The following is a 20,427-nucleotide window of genomic DNA, read 5'->3' as shown; positions in this document are numbered from 1 at the left end:
CAAGTAAGATTAGAAACTTTAGAGCAAAATGTGTTTCCCTTAATCATGAGGTAAGTCTGTCTGCCTGAGAACATTTGATAGCTCTGAATCAGAGAAATTCTGAATCTTCAAAGATTGTCTGAATCTTTGAAATCACAAATACTGAATATATTACTGGTATTAGACAACATCTACCTGCTCAAACGCAAATACTACTTTTAAAGTTACTGAAAAGACTATCACATACATAACTAATTTGCATGAACCTCTGGATAGAGCTGGTAGCTTTGTATTTGTTTATGTCTTTGAGTTAATAGAAAGCAGAAATGCTGAATATGGGGTCCATAAAGTCTGTGAATTTAAATGGAAAAAATGCATCCATATTTTTATGATCCTCTAACTAAAACTGAGATTTTGTTCCATCACAGACCCCAACCCCACAGTGTTATAAACAGTGCAATAACCTTGTCAGCACCAGTAAAAAGTACAGACATTCAATACTTGAAATTAGACTCCTTTGCTAGATTTTGTTTTTACTGTGCTATTAAAGAATATATATATATATTTCAAGGTCTAATGATATTTTGGTAATTAAATTCCATTATAATTACTTTCCTTTATAATTCTACATATTTAATACATTTTAAAACTTCTTATGAGGAAGGTTGCAAATGTTTTATCAATGAAGTTCATTTCATACACACACACACACACACACATGTTTATACATGTGTCTGTGTGTGTTTGTGTGCACACATGTGAACACTGACATTTGTTTCAAAATTGTAAGAATGAAATGAAGACATTCTCAAAGATGCATTCAACCTTTAAAGCTAGGAGTAAGGGGAAGGATTGGTCTTGAAACAATTTCTTTGGGAATGCTGCAAGCCTGAAGGCCGGTGTGAATGTTGTCCTGTATCCTAAGCGGCTTGCTGGTTCTCTATGTTGACTACAGGGACCAAGTACATCTTCACCAAGTCTATAACCCCACTTTCCAGCACAGTGTAATGCAGAGCATGTCCTGGATAGAGTGTGTACAGAGTGAATGAAAATACAAACTGCACAGACATTCTTACCGAAGCCATTATGCTAGTGGTCACGCAGAGTGAGGTGGACAAGGGTGAAAGTGTAGGGGCAAAACAAGGTGGGAGGTAACTGGGTATGAGGTCCTAGGACAATTATTGAGATATTTGTTGTTGTTGTTGTAAGGTGCTATCGAGTTGTAGACGACTCATAGCGACCCTGTGAATAAAAGCCCTGATATAACTTTCATCCTTTCTCCAGGTGCATAGAGTTTCCAGAGGCAAGCTATTTCTGAAGTGGATGCCACTCCTGCTTCCAAGCCTGTTTTAATTGGGGAGCTCCACCAAACACTCTCCACCATGGGTAACCATTATCACATTTGACCCATCAGTCTCACAGTGTCTAGCATCACAACAACCGAGTTACCTCTGTACAGCAAATGGACAGACCAGTGCTATACCACCTAGAAGAATGTTTGGCCAAAAACAATTAAAACCAGGCCTGAGGGCCTCAGATAAAAATCAACTCACCTATGGCTTGGTAGCATCACTTTCTATTTGGAGATGGAGGATGTATAAAAAAGGGACACCTTGTTTTCAAGAATTTCAAAACAGACCTTTCAACAGTTATTTTTTAAGAATCTTGCTGGCAGTATGAAACTAGCATCCCCATCACCCCGCCCCTGCCATTTGTGTCCCCACCCAGCCTCATGTGGCCATGCTTTCTCTCACATGTAGGGCTGGCTCCCTGCTACAGATAAAACTCCTGGCACAGCGGCATTACACACTTCATCCAGACATACTCGCTGTGCAGCACAGATTTCCAGAGCAAGCCTCGCCCAGCCTCTGCGCTGAAGGCTTCTGTGCACATCTCTGCAGCTGTGGGCTCACAATGCCAGCTGTCCAGTTGCTGCTCCTGGCCTGCCTGGCCTGGGGTACAGGGGTCAGGACAGCCCAGCTCCAGAAAGCCAATGACTGGAGTGGCCAGTGCCAGTACACCTTCGTCGTGGCCAGCCCCAGTGAGTCCAGCTGCCCTGGGCCAGGCCAGGCTGTGTCAGCCATCCAGGACCTCCAGAGAGACAGCAGCACCCAGCGTGCAGACCTGGAGGCCACCAAGGCCCGGCTCAGCTCCCTAGAGAGCCTGCTCCAGCGGCTGACCGGAGATCAGTCGGCCAGCCCCTGGGACACTGAAGGAGGAATGTGGAGGGAGCTGAGCAGCCTACGGAGGGAGAGAGACCAGCTGGCAACTCAAGGCAAGGAGTTAGAGGTGGCCTACAGCAACCTCCTCCTCGATAAGTCTGCCCTGGAAGAAGAGAAGAGCCAACTGAGGCAGGAGAACGAGGACCTGGCCAGGAGGCTGGAAAGCAGCAGTCAGGAGGTAGCAAGGCTACGGAGGAGTCAGTGTCCTCAGGGCCCAGATGCCTCTGAGGATGTGCCACAAGGATCCAGGGAAGGTAGGCGTGTGGGGTGGGGAGGATCTGAGTCCAGCAGGTGATAATGTTCACAGTGACCTGGCCCAGAGTAGCAAGCCTGCTCCCTCCTCTCTCCAGAGACCGGACATCTAGCATGGACAGAGAAAGCCAGAAGGGCCAAGCTTTCATTTTCATAGATTACCAGTAATTTAACTTCTGTTTGGCTTATATCAGTGGGTCCATGCTCTCATGGCTGCCCATGACAAAAATTTCACAGATCAGTGAAAAATGTAATGACTGAGCTAGAGGAGGAGGGAGAGGAGAGAGAGAGAGAGAGAGACAGAGAGAAGCCCAAACTTGCTGCTACTGAGTTGATCATAACTTCCACCAGATTTCCAAAGAGTCCTGGTGGCTTGGTGTTAACATGTGAGAATACTAACAGTGAGGTCTACAGTTTGAATCCCCCAAGTGATCTGAGGGAAAAAAAGATAGAACAGTCTCTTCTGTAAAGAGTTATAACCTTGGAAATCTGATGGAGGGTTACTGAGCCAGAATATACTTGACAGCAGTGAACGAATCCTCAGAGAGGATAGCCTCTTTCTCTCATGGAGAAGCTGTTAGAATAGAACTACTGAACATTTACACACATTTGGAATCCATTTATCTATCTTTAAACAGTATCCTGAGGGAGCTCTGGTGGCCTAGTGGCAAGAAGCTGCACAGCAATCACAGAGGTACACAGTTCGAATTCATCAGCTGCTCTGCTGGAGAAGGAGGGGCAATCTCCTCCTGTACCAGTCAGATCTGATTTGATGGTACACACACACAAAAGAATAAAATAAAATAAAAATTTTTAAAAAGTATCGAGAAAGAAGGGACCAATAATGTATACTGCATTGAAAAAGATGATAGAGAGAACTGTTTAAAAGCGACAGATGATCAGGTATTATTATCATGACAGGAGTCCAGAATGAAGGCTGCATAGTGGAGTACACTTGGAGGGGAGGGACTGTATAACAATGAAGGAATTTTTCTTTTACTTTTCAAACAGAAGAGCGAATGGGGGGTGGGGAGGTGGGGCAAGGAGAAAAATGCAATAATGAATGAATGGAAATCCAAAGTCTCTTCTCTGTAAATGTTCATGGAAATTAATAAAACAAAAAGTATCCTGGTGTTGCAGTGTGTTGAGCTGCTACGTAAAGTTCAGCAGTTCAAATCTATCAGCTGCTCTGCAGGAGAAAGATGAGAAGTATTCTCCCACAAAGATATAGAGCCCCACGACTTTGAAGGAGGGCTGCCAAGAGGTGGCTGGCAGTGGAAGTGGGAGCACATATAAAATGAGATGACCGACACAGTGACTGCAAGAATGGGTTAAACACAGCAGGGATCACGAAAATGGCATAGCATAGGGCAGAGTCTGACTTTGCTGTGTACAGGGTTACTGCAAATTGGAGTCAAATTCACGGCGCCTAAAAGCAAGAGCACATATTCGCCAACTGTCCATTTTCAAAATTATCTCATTTTTCTGTTTGTTGTGATTTGAGTGAAAGTTGACAAAGCAAATTGATCCTGCCATCCTCACTCACATGCGTTTTGTTTTATAACTTTAATCACAATACTCACCATGCAACCTGCTTCATCCCTGTGATCTTTGCTTCCATTAATCTTTCTATCCTGTCCCTTGCTGCCTTCTCTTTGGGCTTTATCTTTGGCCAATTGCTGCCCTTTTGACATTTTGAAAAACCAGCCTCCATGGTGTTACTATTCACTTTAAGATCTGTCTATTGTTTGACTGAAAGTTGAGCCATGAGGTAAATTTTGCTCCCATTCTGAACGGTAACTAAGAGCCATAGTATTGGGTATTGGGGGTTCTACCAGTTGCTATCAAACGAGTATATCTAGTCATTTTTATAAAGCTATTCTTTTCTGGGTATTTATCCAAAGATTGTTATTTCTACCTTTTGGTGTTAAAATGATCTCTATGACATGACAATAATTTGATTCATTGCCACTAAATCAGTTCAAACTCACAGAGACTTTTCATATTGTTTCCAACGCTAGAAATCTTAACAAGCGACTTCCCACCTTTGTCCTGAAGATTGGCCAATGGATTAAAACCACTGGAGACAAAGGACCTTTTAATTAGCAGCACAACATGATATGGACTAAACAGAATTCCTTTTAGGATGACAATAGATGAATGATATGGTAATGGATGATAGTTTTGGCATTTGCTCTTTTTAATGTCTTTCTTTGGCAAATTAAAGAGCTGGTAACCCCTTGCCAGTCCTCCCAATGTGCTTTCCTAGAAACTACCTGTACTTCTGTCCAGTCTGAGAACCTCTGTTTAAGGCACCAGGGACAATCCTAGGGGAGCTTTTTCTAAGTGAGAAGCCTCTGTTCATCTGGGTCCCTGATTCCTGGAGATGGGTCTGTGAGTGTGTGTATACCTGTGAGGGGCAGGTACAGCAAGGGCACAATGTCCTCATTAATTGGGAAGGCAGTGCAGATAGTCCTGGGTTAGGAACAAAAACCATTTCTGTGTCTTTAAGAATCTGTAGGTTTAAGGTTTTAAGTGGCAAAGAAGCTGCATTGAAATCCAGAAGGCAAATGGTTCAAATCTACCAGATGCTCCTCTGGAGAAGTACGGGCAGTTGGATTGGATTTGATGGTACACAATTTAAAAAAGAAAAGAATTTGTAGTTTAAGTCAGAACAGGTACATATGGTTCTTATTGAGGCTTATATTAGTGCAAGAAAAGACTTAAAAACTTTTCAATGAAGTGACAGCTGCACATGCAGTCAGTGAAGGTGATTGTGAAGGCTATTTTAATTTATTTTTATTTTTATTTTTTTAGTATGAGTTGGTCTGTCCATTTGCTGTACAGAGGTAACTCGTGTTGCTGTGATGCTGAACACTGTGAAATTGATGTGTCAAATGTGATAATGGTTCCCCATGGTGGACAGTGTTTGATGGAGCTCCCCAATTAAAACAAGCTTGAAAGCAGGGGTGGCATCCACTTCTGAAATAGCTTGCCTCCAGAAACCCTATGAACCTGGAGAAAGGATGAAAGTTATACAAGTGTTCAGGTCTTTCATTCATAGGGTCGCTGAGTCATCTGTGACTCAACAACACTTAACAACAACAACAACAATAGTTTAAGGTTCCAGTCCTTGGAAAATGGCAGCATGTTGAGAGAAGTGGATGGTCAGAGAAGCGAAGATCTTCAGCATGCTGGATTGATATGGTGACTGTGGCAATCGGCTCGAGTGTGTCTCAGATTGTGGGGATGGCGTAGGATAGGAGAGTCAGTGAGACAGAACCAAATCAATTATGCTGAGTTTTTATTGTAATCTCCGCAGTTATCAGAAAATTGACCCTTGTAGTCTTTCCCCCAAATGAAAAGAGTCAAAGATTATGAATCCTATTTGGTCATCAGAGTTCATTACAGCTACTCTACTGATTAGATTTGACTCATAATGTTGCTATAGAATAGAGGCGAATCTGTGCAAGGGCTTCCCAAGGCTGTGGCCATTACGGAAGCAGATAACTTAGCCTGTCTCCCGCTGGAGCTACTGTGTATGTCTAATCTGACAGTCTTTTGATTAGCAACTGGGGCTGAACCACTGTGTTACCAGTGCTGCTCGGTAGTGTCTTGTTGCTATTATGTGCTGTTGAGTTGGAACAGCTGACCCTCCCATGGGTTTTCAGAGGCTGTGAACTGCACAGGAGAAGATAGCTCATATTTCTTCCTTGGAGCAGCTAGTAAACTCGAACCCCTGCTTTTGGGTTAACAGTGCCACTCCTTATAACTAAGCTACTAGAGCTCCCTCTGTGGTCTCTTAGTTTCCTTCAGTGTAAAGCAGGCCCCTACATTCTTTATCAACATTGAAATCTTTGAGGAGTTCCAACTAATTGTCCTACAGTCTAAATTTACCAGCTGTTTCTTTATTAGAAAAGTTTTAAAACAGTGAATATTTGGGAGCACAACATTAATAAAAATATATAAACTATGTAAGTTCCCGGGTTACCAACATTTGATTTATAGACAACTCATATTTGCCCTCTAATGTTATAGAAGTCTGCCTTCACTTTGAAATGACTGTACCAACCCATGTTGTTGTTGTTAAGTGCCATCAAGTTGTAGACAACTCATAGTGACCCTATGAATGAAAGACCTGAACATTGGTATAACTTTCATTCTTTCTCTAGGTTCATAGAGTTTCTAGAGGCAAGCTATTTCAAAAGTGGATGCCACTCCTGCTCCCAAGACTGTTTTAATCAGGGAGCTCCACCAAACACTGTCCACCGTGGGTAACCATTATCGCATTTTACACACAGCAAATGGATAGACCAGTGCTATACCACTTAGAAGAATGTTTGGCCAAACACAATGAAAACCAAGCCTGCAGGCCACAGATTAAAATCATCCACCTTTGACTTGGTAGCCTAACAGTCTATCCACTAGGCCAACTAAATGAAGTGTACTTATGTCTGCTATACATGTATGTGGACAACACTGGGGACATTTCTCTTATATTATTATTTGTGGTCATTTAACACTACGTTGGGGGATTTCCTAACATGTTCTCTAATTTTGTATTTCTTTTCTGTCCTTTCCAACTGCTCTATTTTTTAAATAGGGGCAAAAATTATTAAAATGAGCTCTAAACTTGGATATTATTTTCATGTAGTAGATTTTTTTCAAGAACAGAAAATTATATTAGTACAAGATTGTAGAACTGGAGCAGAATCTGGAATCATCTTGTACCACCAACTCACTTTGGCAAAATGAAAACTGAGGTCCCAAAAATACTGAACATATGCGCGGCCATCGAGCCAGTTAGGAGCAGAACCAAGCTCAGATCTTGGACCTCTCTACCTGGGGCCAGATGGCCTTCATGGTTCCCAGTTGTCCTGTGGTTTGGAGAACCAAAAGATGAAAGACAGAAAAGTGCTTTTTAATATCTTGGAAAGAAATTAAAGGAACAAAAGGCCTCTTTCAAGTCCTAGATATGAAGTCAAGTGATATTTTAGGGATCTAGAGTTGAAATGTGGGTGTGCTTTTATGTCGGTTTGACAGTAAGCTTGGGTGATATAAACATGTAATGTTTCAGTTTCCAATTGAAAAGTTGGAGGTTCAAGTCTATCCAAAGATACCACAGACCAAAACTTAACCATCTACCTCCAAATATTATCTGTAGAAAACCTTAGGGAGCATAGTGTTATGTATACATGGGATCATCATGAATCATAATTGACTCATAGGCAACTAGTTACAGATAAATAAGTGTATGTTGTCACTGTCAGAGGCCATCAAGTTGAGTACAACCCATAGTGACCCTATGAACAGATCTGAGCCCTGTCCTATCCTGTGCCATCCTCACAATCTCTGACACACTCGAGCTCATTTTCGCAGTCACTGTATCAATCAACCTGGTTGACAGTCTTTCTCTCTTTCACCAACACTCCACCTTTCCAAGCATGATGTTCCTCGTCAAGGAATAGCTTTTCCTAGCAACATGCCCAAAGTACATGAATAAATCTTTATCATCTTCGCCTCCAAGGAGCACTCTAGCTGCACCTTCTTCAAGACGTATCTGTTTTGTTCTTCTGGCAGTCCATGGGATCTTCAGCACTCTTCTCCAACACCACAGTCCAAAGACATCAATTCTTCTTCTGTCATTCTTATTCATTTTCCAGCTCTCAGATGCATAAGAAGTGGTAAAAAAGACCATGGGCTGAATCAAGTCCACCTTTGTCCTCAAACTGACATCATTACTCCTCAGTAAATTGGTGAGGTCCTTGACTGCAGACTTGCCCAGTATAATACGTCTCTTGATTTCCTGAGTACTTGTACCACAGGTGTTGATTGTGGATCCAAGTAAGATGAAGTTGTTGACAGTTTTTCTCCATCTATTATGATGTTGTCTATAGGTTCAGTGGTAAGAATTTTAGTTTTCGTAATGTTGAAATTCAATCCATATTGAAGGCTGTATTCTTTGATCTTCTGCAACAAGTGCTTCAAGTTCCCCTCACTTTCAGCAAGCAAAGTTGTGTCATCTGCATAACACAGGTTATTGATGAGAGTCTTCATTAGATCCTGATGCCACATTTTTCTTCATAGAGTTTAGCTTCTCAAATAACTAGCTCAGAATACAAATTGAATAGATATAGAGAGAGCATACAACCCCAATGCACTCCCTTCTTAATTTTAAACCATGTAGTGTTCCCTTGCCTTGTTCGCATAACAGCCTCTTGGTCTAGGTATAGGGCTCACATAAACACAATTAAGTGCTTGGGAATTCCCATAACTTGTTATGATCCACATAATAATGCCTTTGCATAATGCATAAACAGACATTCTTTTGGTATTCTTTACTTTCAGCCAGGATCCATTTGACATCAGCAATGATATCCCCGGTGCCATGGCCTCACTAAATCCCTCTTGAACTTCTGGCAGTTCCCTATCTATGTACTATTCTAGCAGCAGGAGTTTGCTTGCATGTAATATTATTGATATTGTTAGATAGTTTCCACATTCAGTTGTGTCACCATTCTTGGAAATAGGAACAAACGTGGGCCTCTTCCAGTCCGTTGACCAGACAGCTGTCCTCCAAATATCCTGCCATTGACTGGTGAGCACATCAACATTCTAGGCATTAGTGAGATGAGATGAAGTAGCTTTGGCTACTTTGAATCAGATAATTACTTGGTATACTATGCTGGGAATGAAAAACAGAAGAATGGCATTGCATTAATAGTAAAAACTTAAATCTCAACTTTTATCCTGAAATACAATGTTGTAAGTTGATAGGATATTATCCCTACATATAAGGGAAGACCTGTTAATATGACTATTATTCAAATATACGCTCCTACATCTAGAACCAAAGAGGAAGAAATTGAAAATTTTTACCAAATTTTGCAGTCTGAAATTGACGGAACATCCAATCAAGATGTATTAATGATAATTGGTGACTGGAATGCAAAAATTAAAAACAATGAAGAAGGTATAGTAGTCAGAAAATAGATAATTGGTGATAGAAATTAGGCTGGAAATAGAATAATTGAATTGCATATTTTCAATAATTTATTCATTGTAAATCCTGTTTTTAAGAAAATACTAATGTCAAAACAACTATGAGATATCATCTCACCCCAGTAAGAATAGTGAAATTTAACAGAACAGCAAGCAACAAATGCTGGCAAGGTTGTGGAGAAACTGGAACCCTTATTAACTGTTGGTGGGAGTGTAAAATGGTGCAACCACTATGGAAGGCTCTATGGTGCTTTCTCAAAAAGTTGGAAATAGAAATACCACTTGACCCAGCAATTCCACTAAGGAGAATACATCCTAAAGAAACCAAAACCGCCACCCAAGCAGATATATGCTCACCCACGTTTATTGTGGCTTTGTTCACAATTGCAAAGAGTTAGAAACAACCCAAGTGCCAGTCAACAAACAAATGGACAGAGAAGTTGTGGTATATTCACACAATGGAATACTATGCTGCATTGAAAAACAAGGAACTCATGAAATATTATACAAAATGGGTGACTCTGAAAGATATTATTCTGAGTGAAATATCTTAGTCACAAAAGGACAAATACTGCATAGTGCCACTGCTGTAAAGCGGGACTGACATGGGGTTGGGGGGAAACTAAGAGGGGGTAAATAGTGTATACTACATTGAAATAGATGAGGGAGAGAACTGTTTAGGAGGAATGTATGATTAGGTATTATTGTCATGACAAGAGTCCAAAATGAAAGCTGCATAGTGGAGTGGACTGAGGGGTAGGGCAGGGATGGGGTGGGGATTGTATAACAGTAAAAGAATTTTTTTTTTTTACTTTTCAAAGAGAAAGGAGAACTGGGAGGGAGGGGTGGGCAGGGAGGAAAAGTGTACAACAGTGAGTGAATGGAAATCCAAAGTCTCTGTAAACTTTCTTTTTTTTTGGTAAACATTCATTAAAATAAAAGAAGAAAGAAAAAGCAGCCAATGGCGGGGGAGGGGGGAAGAAAATACTAGTAATGGTTTTATACATGGACCTCACCTGATGGGCTACATAGGAATCAGATTAATTATATCTGTGGAAGAAATCATTGGAGAAGCTCAATATCAGCAGTCAAAACTAGGCTAGGGGCAGTCTTTGGGTCAGACAATCAATTACTTATGTGCAAGTTCAAATTGGGGCCAAAGAAAATGAAAACAAATCCATGAGAACCAAAATATGACCTTGAATATATTCCATCTGAATTTCATCATCATCTTAAAAATAGGTTTGAAGCACTGAACACCAGTGATTGAAGACCAGATGAGTTGAAGGATGATATAAAAGAGTATCATCCATGAAGAGAGTGAAAGGTCATTAGAATGATAGATGAGAAAGAAAAAACCTAAATGGATGTAAGGAGAGACTATCTTGTTCCGGAGCTTCTTGCTGGGAATAATGGTAATCTCCTTGCACATGCACTTGTTCGTGTGGAAGTCATTACCCAGTATGTAATATTACCCAGCATGTAGTATTTCTCAATGATGACCCAGGCTGCCTTCTTCACAGTTTTGGTGTGAACGTGGCCCATGTTGGTGGGAACAAGATAGTAGGCTGATTCAGAGAAGGCCTGTGAGAGGTTATCTCCATTATGCTGCAGGAGGAGGAGAGAGAAAGGAGAGATAATTATGTACCAGAGGTTGCAGCCCTGGATCAGGAGATCATTGAAGTAGATCCTAATACCAAGGAAATACTGAAGCTCTTGGACTTCGGCAATCTGTCCAACCTGCAAGTCATTCAGCCTACAGTTGGGATGAATTTCAAAACACCATGTGGAGCCATTTGAATCTGTCTGCTATGCTGTAATATTTTCATTAAACTTGGGTGCACATATACACAAAAAAGAAGAGACTCTAAAATTGCACTAGAGCATTGAGAAGCCAAAACAGGGAAAACATGCCAAACTAAAATAGCTGAACAGAAGATTTCAAAGGGCAGCTTGAGAAAACAAAGCCAAGTATTACACTGAAATGTGCAGAGAGCTGGAATTGGACAATAAAAAGGGAAGAACTTGCTCTGCATTTCTCAAGCTGGGAGAACTGAAAAAACAAGTTTAAGCCTCGAGTTGCAGTACTGCAAGATGCTATGGGCAATATATTGAATGACCTAGGAAGCATCAAAAGAAGATAAAGGGAATACACAGAGTCACTGTACCAAAAAGAACAAACTTATGCTGAAAATTTTCAGGAAGTACCATATGAGCAGGAGCCAAAAGTAATTAAGGAGGAAGTGGAAGCTGCATTGAAGGCATTGGCAAAAAATAAGGCCCCAGGAATTAATGGGATACCAGTTGACTAGTTTCAGTTAAAAGATGCAGCCCTGGATGTCCTTACCAGTCTACGCTAGGAAATTTGGAGGAAAGATCAAAAATAAGATTGGGATAATAATCTTTCAAAGCAGGCACTTACGAAGATTTTTAGTAAGGTGAGGAAAGTTCTAGACAGTGGCTATCCAGTAAATTAGCTTTAACTAAAAAGTTTCCTTTGTTATGAGTCCCATCGTTATCTTGAAATGTCATTTAATGACCCAAATGCCAACATGTACATGATGTTTCTATAACACACGTTGCTTCTAGAAACACAGTTGTTGGAGTAGAACCAGGACAAAAGCCTGTTAGCTAATCTTCTCTTTTCTAGAATTTTTGTGACAACTGGTTAAGTATACAATCATCCTTCTTTTCTCCATCTTCTTCATATGCACAACATTGATCTGACACTTCAGACAATGGCAGAAAATTATTACAAAATCATTGCCCAATACATATTTTTGTTGCTAGGTGCCATTGGCAGCATCATGATGAATGGTGAAGAGATTGAGATTGTTAACAGCTTTAGTTTGCTTGGCTCCACAATCAACACTCTTGGCACCAGCACCCAGGAGATTAAAAGATGCATTGTGATGGAAAAGTGTGCAGTTAGAGACCTCTCTAAAGTACTGAAGAGCAATGATGTCAGTCTGGAGACTAAGGTGCACCTGACACAGGCTATGGTCTTTGCAATCACTTGCATCAAAGAGCTGGACAATGACTAGGGATGATAGAAGGATAATTGATGCCTTTGAGCTGTGGTGTTGGAAAAGAGTATTGAATATACCATGGACTGCCAAGAGAATGAACAAGTTTGTCCTGGAGAGAGTGAAGCCAGGCTGCTCCTTGGAGGCAAAGATTCTGAAGCATCATCTGACATATTTTGGACATACTGCTTGGAGGGACCAGTCTTTGGAGAGAGATTGCATACTTGGGAGGGTAGAGGAACAGTGCAGGAGAGGAAGACCCTCTATGAGATAGATTGATTCCGTGACTGGTGTAATGGCGATAGGTGTGTCAGAGACAGTGAGATTGGCACAGGATAGAGCAGGGTTTTGGGCTATTGTAAATGGGGCTGCTATGAGAGGCTGGCAACTTGACAGCACCTAACAACAACAACAGGTACCATTGAGTTGGCCTTTAAAGTGATGGCAACCTCAGATACAATGAGATCCGACTGTTGTGATCCAGAGCATTCTCATGGCTGCTTTTAGAAGTAGACTGCCAAGCCTTTTTCCTAGGTCAAAATGTAGAAAATAGGTAAATCCCATTTCTAGATTAATCTTTCCAGAATGTGAATATATAAAGTAGAGGTAAGGAAAATACAATAGAGTATGCAGAAAACTGCCAGAATTTTGTAACAGACATGAACCTTTGAAACATAGTTGTTGTTGTTGGGCACCGTCACTATGAATAAAAAATCTGAACCCTGTCCTGTCCTTGTGCCATCCTCACACCTCCTGACACACTAGAGCCCTTTGCAGCAGTCACTGTGTCAATCCACTTGGATGAAGATCTTCCCTCTCCTTTGCTGACCCTCTGTCTTTCCGAGCATCATGTCTGCCTTGGAGGAATAGCCCCTCCAAGTAACATACCCAAAATATGTGAGACAAATCTTTAACATCTTTGCCTCTAAAAAAAACACTCTGGCTGTGCCCTCTCCATATTTGTTTTTTCTTTTGGTAGTCCATGGGATATACAATATTCTTCTCAAACACCACAGCTCAAATAAATTCTTCTTCTCTCATCCTTATTTATTTTCCAGCTCTAATATATAAAAGGACTATGAATTTTAATAGAAAAAATACAAAAGTCTTCAACGTTTTAGCTGTTTGATAAAATATTGTTGTAATATTGCTTAAGCTTTCACAGTATCTTTCTGCTCTTCCCCATAGTCAAACTGAAATGTGAGTGATTTTGAAAAGTTGAAGAGGAATTTTAGTTTAAACACATCTTTCATTGAGGACATTGTCATTTGCAATTTCTTATATAATCCTCAAAATAACTTTATAAGTTTGTGCAACTAACAACACTGAGTCGAGTAACCTGCTCAAAAGTCACACAGCTCGTAAGTGGCAGAATGCAGGCCAAAACTATGACTTCTGGCTCAGTGCGGGCCCTTTGTCATAACTGCTTCCATGCCTTTGGCCTCACACCCTGTTTGGCAGCAGTTAGCCCTAATGCCTGACAGCTTCACTCTGAATCTGACTGTTGCCAGCTGCTCCTGGCTGATGCCACCAGAGAAGCCCAGGAATAAGCCAGCACTACTGCAATCCAACTGTCCCACCTGCCAACTGAAAACTGGACCTCGGTCACTCTGGAAGTCATTCTTGGACATTGTGTTTGAAGGAGGTTCTTGTTTGTGCCAAAGGAAGTCCCTCGGGTGTAGTTTCTGTATAGAGTGAGGAAGAAAGAGCTGAAGGGCTCACAGCTCAGGCCCTGAGACCCCTAGTGAGACAGGAATTCCGCACCCACAGGCACCTCTCTTCTCTTCCCTAAAAGGAGGGGGGAGAGAGCTGATGGAAAGACGGGTTCATGGAACAGATGGCCTGGAGCTGTGTGTGCTGGCAGCCAGTTGCTGCAGGAGGGGGCTGCTCCCCAAAGTGCTGCACTGCATCCCGCCAGGCCACTAGACTGGATCCAATCAGGGCAGGGAAGCCACACAGTGAGTTAAGCAAAACCCATTGCCACTGAGTCCATTCTGACTCCTAGTGATGCCATTTGTGTGGACAACTGTAACATTGGTGTTCGAGGCTGTGACCTTTCAAAGACAGATTGCCAGGCCTTTCTTCTGAGTTACCTCTAGGTGGACTCAAACTACCAGCTTTTTGGTTAATAGTTCGGTGCTGAACTCATTGTACAACTTGCAGGTCTCTAATGGCATAGTAATCTGTAGGGGCTTGTGCAGCCTCTCTGGCAGTTCAAATCCACCAGCTGCTTTGTGGAAGAATCTCCTGCTATAACAGGGGCAATCTCCTCCCATGTGATTTACAGCCTTGGAAACTGGCTGGAGCATCAGATATGAGTTGGTTTCAATTTGATGGCAATGAGTTGAGTTTGTAGGTGAAGCAGGAGAAGTTTAATATCAAGAATTATTAACTGTAAAAAGTATTAATGGTGATCACAGAGTTAGAGGAAAAATATGACTAGTAAGAAAACTCTTTGTGGTATCCTAAGGCTGAGAGAAGGGGCTCTGGGGCAAAATAGTTAAATTTTGAACTGCTAAGGAAAAATGGGAAGGGAGAAGGTTTGAAACCATCAACAGCTCTATTGGGGAAAAGACTTGGCTATCTGCTTCCTTAATTCTGACAGCCTAGAAAGCCTGAGGAGCTCTAGAGGCCTGGCAGTAAGAAGCTGCACAGCAGTCCCAAGGTTTGCGGTTTGAATCCACCAGCTAGCTGTTCTATGGGAGAAGGAGGGGCAATCGCCTCCCGTGCGATTTACTGCCCCTGCAAATTCACTGGAGGGTGAGTTATGAGTCAGTTGTGACTCGACGGCACGTATCAACAATAAGGAAGCCTGTGGGGCAGTTCTCCACTGCCCTATAGGGTCACGGTGGTTCAAATTCGACTGGAGGATGCCCATCAACAACAGAACTGAGGGAAAGGACTGAGGAGGGGCAAACACAGGAAGATTCAGAACTCACTGGGAGGAATGGTAGACACATCTGATAGCAGAGAATTTCCTGGTTTGGGCAGCTAAGAAGTTGTCAGGAGTTGTAACAAGCCACCCTCCTGAGAAGCAGGGGATCAAGAATGCAGAGGAGAGGGGTGCCAGTGGTGGCCGTGGTGGCCGGAGTCTTGCAGGGCACATGACACATGACAAGGCTACAGAGGGTAGAGGCCAGCACAGGGAAGTGGCCTTCACAACATCCAGAATGTGCTCAGGGACTCTGCTTTCCGTATTTTTTTTTATTTCTTTTTTTTTTCTTTCTATAATTATATTTTATTAATTTTCATAAACATTTACAGAATCCGTATTTAGAAGGCTGTATAAAGGTTACTGCCCAGCCAAGCCGGCGTTGTTCTCAGAGGAACAATGTTCTGAGCCGTCACTGGGCAAATCTCCCTTGATTGTCTTCACAGCCCGCCCAGGAGCTCTTCTTCCTCCCGCTGAGTCCCTCTAGCGCCCTCTTCCGAGAAAGCTTAACATTTGTACCCAGAAACATCTTGGTTTAAAAGTATGTGGAAGGATTAATAGGCAAAGTCGAGAAGCAGTAAATTGATAATTGACATGTCTCTACACTAACGGAGTGGAAGGGTTCCAAGGCTCTAAACCTGGCAGTTTGGGTTCAAGTCCTAGTCCTATCCACTTCTTGGCATGTGACCTTGGGCAAGTTATTTGACCTCTCTGACCCTCAGTTTCTGCATTTGTAAAACAGGGACAATGACTCCCATTTTCAGGACTGTTACAAGGAGTAGTGGGGGTGGATACTAATCACCTAGCAGAGTGTTTGACTCATAAACAGATAATGATCCAGTTTATTCTGACTTGTGGTTACTTCCCATGACAGTAGAATTGTAGCGGGGTTTGTGAACTTTTAGAAGCAGATCACCAGACCTTACTTCTACAGGACCTCTGAGTGGGCTTGACCAGCCAACTTTCAGCTAGTAGTTGAGTTTTCAACCTTTTTTGCCACCCAAGGACTCTTCCTTGACTCATAAACAAAAATAAAACTAAACACATTGCTATTGAGTTGATTCCTACTTAGGGATGTTTTTAGGTGCCATTGAGTCAAGTACAACTCATAGTGACGTTATAAACAACCATCATTATCCTCTCCCGTGCCATCTGCACAATCTATCACACATTCAACCCCACTGCCGCTGTCCTCGTGTCAACGTGCCTAGTCAAGGGTCTTCGTCTCTTTCATCACCCCTCCACCTTCTCAAGTATGATGTCCCTTTTCAAGGAATAATCTCACCTAGCAATTATGCCCATAGCACATGCAATGAAGCCTCACTATCCTTGCCTGAAAGGGGCACTCTGGCTGCACCTTCTCCAAGACAGCAGTCCATGGGATAGTCAGCGCTCTTCTCCGAAACTATAGTTCAAAGGTATCAATTCTTCTTCCATCATCCTCAGTCATGGCCCAGCTCTCAAATGCAAAGCATGTGATTAAAAAGACTATGGTCTGAATTAGGTGTACTTTAGTCCCCAAGCTGGCCTCATTACTCCTCAGTAATTTGGACCTACTCAGTGCAATATGTCTCCCAATCTCCTAACTGCTGGTAACCAAGAATACTGATTGTGGATCCAAGTAAGGTGAAGTCATCGATAGTCTCAATACTTTATTCATCAGCTCTACTCAGAGTAGAACTATCTCATAAAGGTGCTAAGGCTGTAATCTGCAGAGGAGAGGGGTGCCAGTGGTGACCGGAGTCTTGCAGGGCACATGACATATGATGAGGCTACAGAGGGGATGCTTCTTTCCCACCTTTGGTTTACATTCAAGTGCTTTAACTGCTGTACCACTGGCTCCTCACATGGCTCTTATTTTGTGCTGTCAAGTTGGAACTGACTCATAGCCAGCCCTCCAGTGGATTTTCAGAGATAGTAAATTGCATAGAAGAAGATTACTCATCTTCTGCAGAGCATCTGGTGGATTTCAACTCTGTACCTTTGGGTTGGCAGCTCAGCTCCTTACCCATTAGGGCCACACAGCTCCCTTATATGACTCTTAGTAGACATTGCATGAAGGTGTTCTGACCATGCAGTAGTTAAGTGCTCTGCTGTTAACTGAATGGTCAATTATTTCATTCCACCATCTGTTTATGGAAGAAAGGTGTAGCAGTCTGACTCAGGAAAGATTACGACCTCCTCTCTCCTTGTGATCGCACTAAGCCAAAAGGTTTGGGTCCACCTCAAACTTTCTAGGGGTATTTCCCATTCCTTTCTTTCCTTTTCTCTTTAACACTTTCACCAACTGGATGTCCTTTGCATCAACTTAATAAACCTTTTTCATTTATTTTCCTAAACAATAATAATTTAAAAAGGGATTATAGTCTTGGAAACCCTACATGGCGATTCTCTTGTGTCCTTTAGATGCAGTATGAGTTGGAATCACCTTAAAAGCAAAGGGGCTTTCCCCTAAATAAGTGTTGACAAGAATTAACGTTTACTAGATACAAACTGATCTTAATACTTTATTTCTTTGAAAGCTTCAAATGCCCAAGATCATTTAAAACAAAAAACAAAAACAAACAAAAAACTCCACACAACAAACCCTCTGTCATCAAGTTGATTCCAACTAAAAAGGACCTTCCTTTTGGTTTCCAAGACAATAAATTTTAAGGGAAGCAGATTACTTCGTCTTTCTCTTGCAAAGCATTCTGGTGGATTAGAACCACTGACCTATTATTCTATTAGTAGCTCAACATACAACCCATTGTGCCAACAGGACCCATTAGATTTAGAAATAAGCACTTGTAAACAAATAAATATTTGTTTCCCAAAACAAATTGTTTTCCCATATTTTGTCAATAGACTTCAGTGATCAATATTCTAGGAAGTCATTCCCTGAAAATGCCTTTATCACTACTGAGGTCAGCTAGCATATGTTTTCCTCTCAATTTTTTTTCTTACTGACTTGCCTTGTATATACCTCTATTTTTCTCAACACACATCTTTTCTCAGTAAGTCATTATTAAGTTCTAGAACATTCCTAACTACATTTCTATATGAACAGATACAGAACGGAAGGAGCTGAGGTCAGGGTGATTCACAGGGACTCTTGTTTAATACCTGAGGGGGTTTGTAGCTGAAGGGCAGGGAGCTGAGGGTGGGAAGGAGAATACTCCAGACTCAGTGTACTGAGTCATTGCAGTACACCTCCAACCTCACCTGGCCTGCAGCCAGCCTGTTTTCTGAGAATTAAGGAAAACATTTTAAGAAAAAAGAATTTTGTTCTCTTGAGGAGAACCCTTGAGGAGACCAAGGAAAGGTGTAAATGAAATAAGACCTCTAAAGTCAGGATGCCAACTTAAAGACATTGTGCTGAGAAACCGCCGTTAAGAGGAGTTGGCCACATTTTCTGCACCTCTGCTCAACAGGAGGCTGAACAGGCAAGGCAGAGGTGGGCTGCTCCTGACGTAAGGGGCCTTTACAGGAGGAGAGTGCCTTTCATTGTCTCATGGAACATCTGGTAGATTCTATTAGCAGCCCAGTGTGTAACAAACCATGCCACTCAGGTTCCTTAAGGAAATGCAAGGCCTGATAAGAGGTAATAAGTCTATTACACATCTCTACTTTTCAGTCCTGGAATACAAGGACGGCGCCATAGCCACAAGGGGCAGGCTTGGTCTTTTTTAAGTCGGCTCTCTGCCCTCTGTGACCAGTAGCAGAAAATTCACACTAAGGGGTCAGGCCACAGAGGCAGGTGGTCCATGAAGCCCTCAAGGCTGTGCTCCAACAGAGTCGGAAGGGATTCAGGAACATTTTCTGTCTTTTACCCTTTGTTTGCTCAACCCATCTAAACTTAACACTCTGCGACAGTGGATGCTAGTGTGTAACCATTAACCCTTCTAGATTTATTTCATTATTAATTATTTCATCATTATTAAGCCTTACATTCATTCACATTTTTAACATCTCTGGAATCAGGGTGGAGAGCTGTGGTGGCCTAGTGGTTAAGGAACTACACTGCCTACCCAAAGGCAGATACAACTTTTGATCCCAGTTAAAACCCACCAGCTGTACCGTGGGAAAAGGATAGGTAATCTCCTCCTTCCATGCCAGGGTGGCATAGTGTGTTACACACAGCGCGCTAATCAACACTGTCAATGAGTGGAATCTACCAGGTGTTCTGAGGGACAAAGGTAGGCAGTCTCCTCCTCAGAAGACTTCCACCCTCAGAAACTGGAAGAAGGCTTTTCACAAGCGGGAATCAACTCATTGACAGTGGGTCTGCACTTAGTAGGTGCAAGACGTGTACACACCTACATCTTCCAGCTTGTTCCCTTTCCTTTTTCTGTGGCTCAAACACATCTCCATTTCTGTAGGGATCCAGTACACTCACTCTCTTCTTTCTCCAAAACTCGACTTAGAAAAAGAACAGACTATTTCGACTGAGTATGTAAAGCTGAATATTTTACTTCTATAAAAGCATTTGCATTATGACAAGAGGAAAAGAACCTTCTGTCAAACAGAGACTTGTTAATTAGTGCATTTCAGGCATCTGAGAAGATGCTAAAAAGATCTTTCCAGTGTCCCTAAGATCACACCTTGCTCACTCAGGAATCAGGCCTGCTGTAGGGGATTATGCACAATGGTTTTTGTGTGTGTGTTTTTTTTTTGTTTTTTTTCTGTTTTTTGATGGTCTAAGAAGTTTAATTCTTTGTATCTGAGGGTCATATCATGGCTATGCATGCACAATGCAGAGAAATGTCACATTGTTTTCTAATCTTAATGCAACCATTTGCTGTTGCACTGGTTTTTTTTTCATTTTTTTTCTTTAATTATATTTTATTAATTTTCATAAACATTTACAGAGATTTTGGGTTTCCATTCATTCACTGTTGCACTCTTCTCTCTACCCTCCTCCCAGTTTGTTCTTGTCCAAATGCCACAGTGCTTGTCAAAGCCAGCTCTGATTAATCTTCTTTGTCAGTGTGTCCTTTGCCATTCCCTATCACTCCTCCCTGAGAGAGACTTC

General features: G+C 41.9%; 1 protein-coding gene across 1 annotated transcript in view; it reads left to right on the top strand.

Moving 5' to 3' along the window:
- Window positions 1–1,866: 1,866 nt before the first annotated feature.
- Window positions 1,867–20,427, top strand: part of MYOC (myocilin, trabecular meshwork inducible glucocorticoid response) — a 31,277-nt gene continuing 12,716 nt past the window's right edge. Inside the window, exon 1 of the mRNA XM_006887425.1 lies at window positions 1,867–2,455. Within this exon, the coding sequence (XP_006887487.1) occupies window positions 1,894–2,455 (562 nt within the window). The 5' untranslated portion in view covers window positions 1,867–1,893. The remainder of the gene's footprint in view (window positions 2,456–20,427) is intronic.

The sequence above is a fragment of the Elephantulus edwardii genome, unplaced genomic scaffold (assembly GCF_000299155.1).
Source record: "Elephantulus edwardii isolate Elephantulus edwardi_28Jun2011 unplaced genomic scaffold, EleEdw1.0 scaffold00057, whole genome shotgun sequence".
NCBI classification, from domain to species: Eukaryota; Metazoa; Chordata; class Mammalia; order Macroscelidea; family Macroscelididae; genus Elephantulus; species Elephantulus edwardii.
The sequence above is the reverse complement of the archived record's forward strand: the minus strand, read 5'-3'. Positions and strand labels throughout refer to the sequence as shown.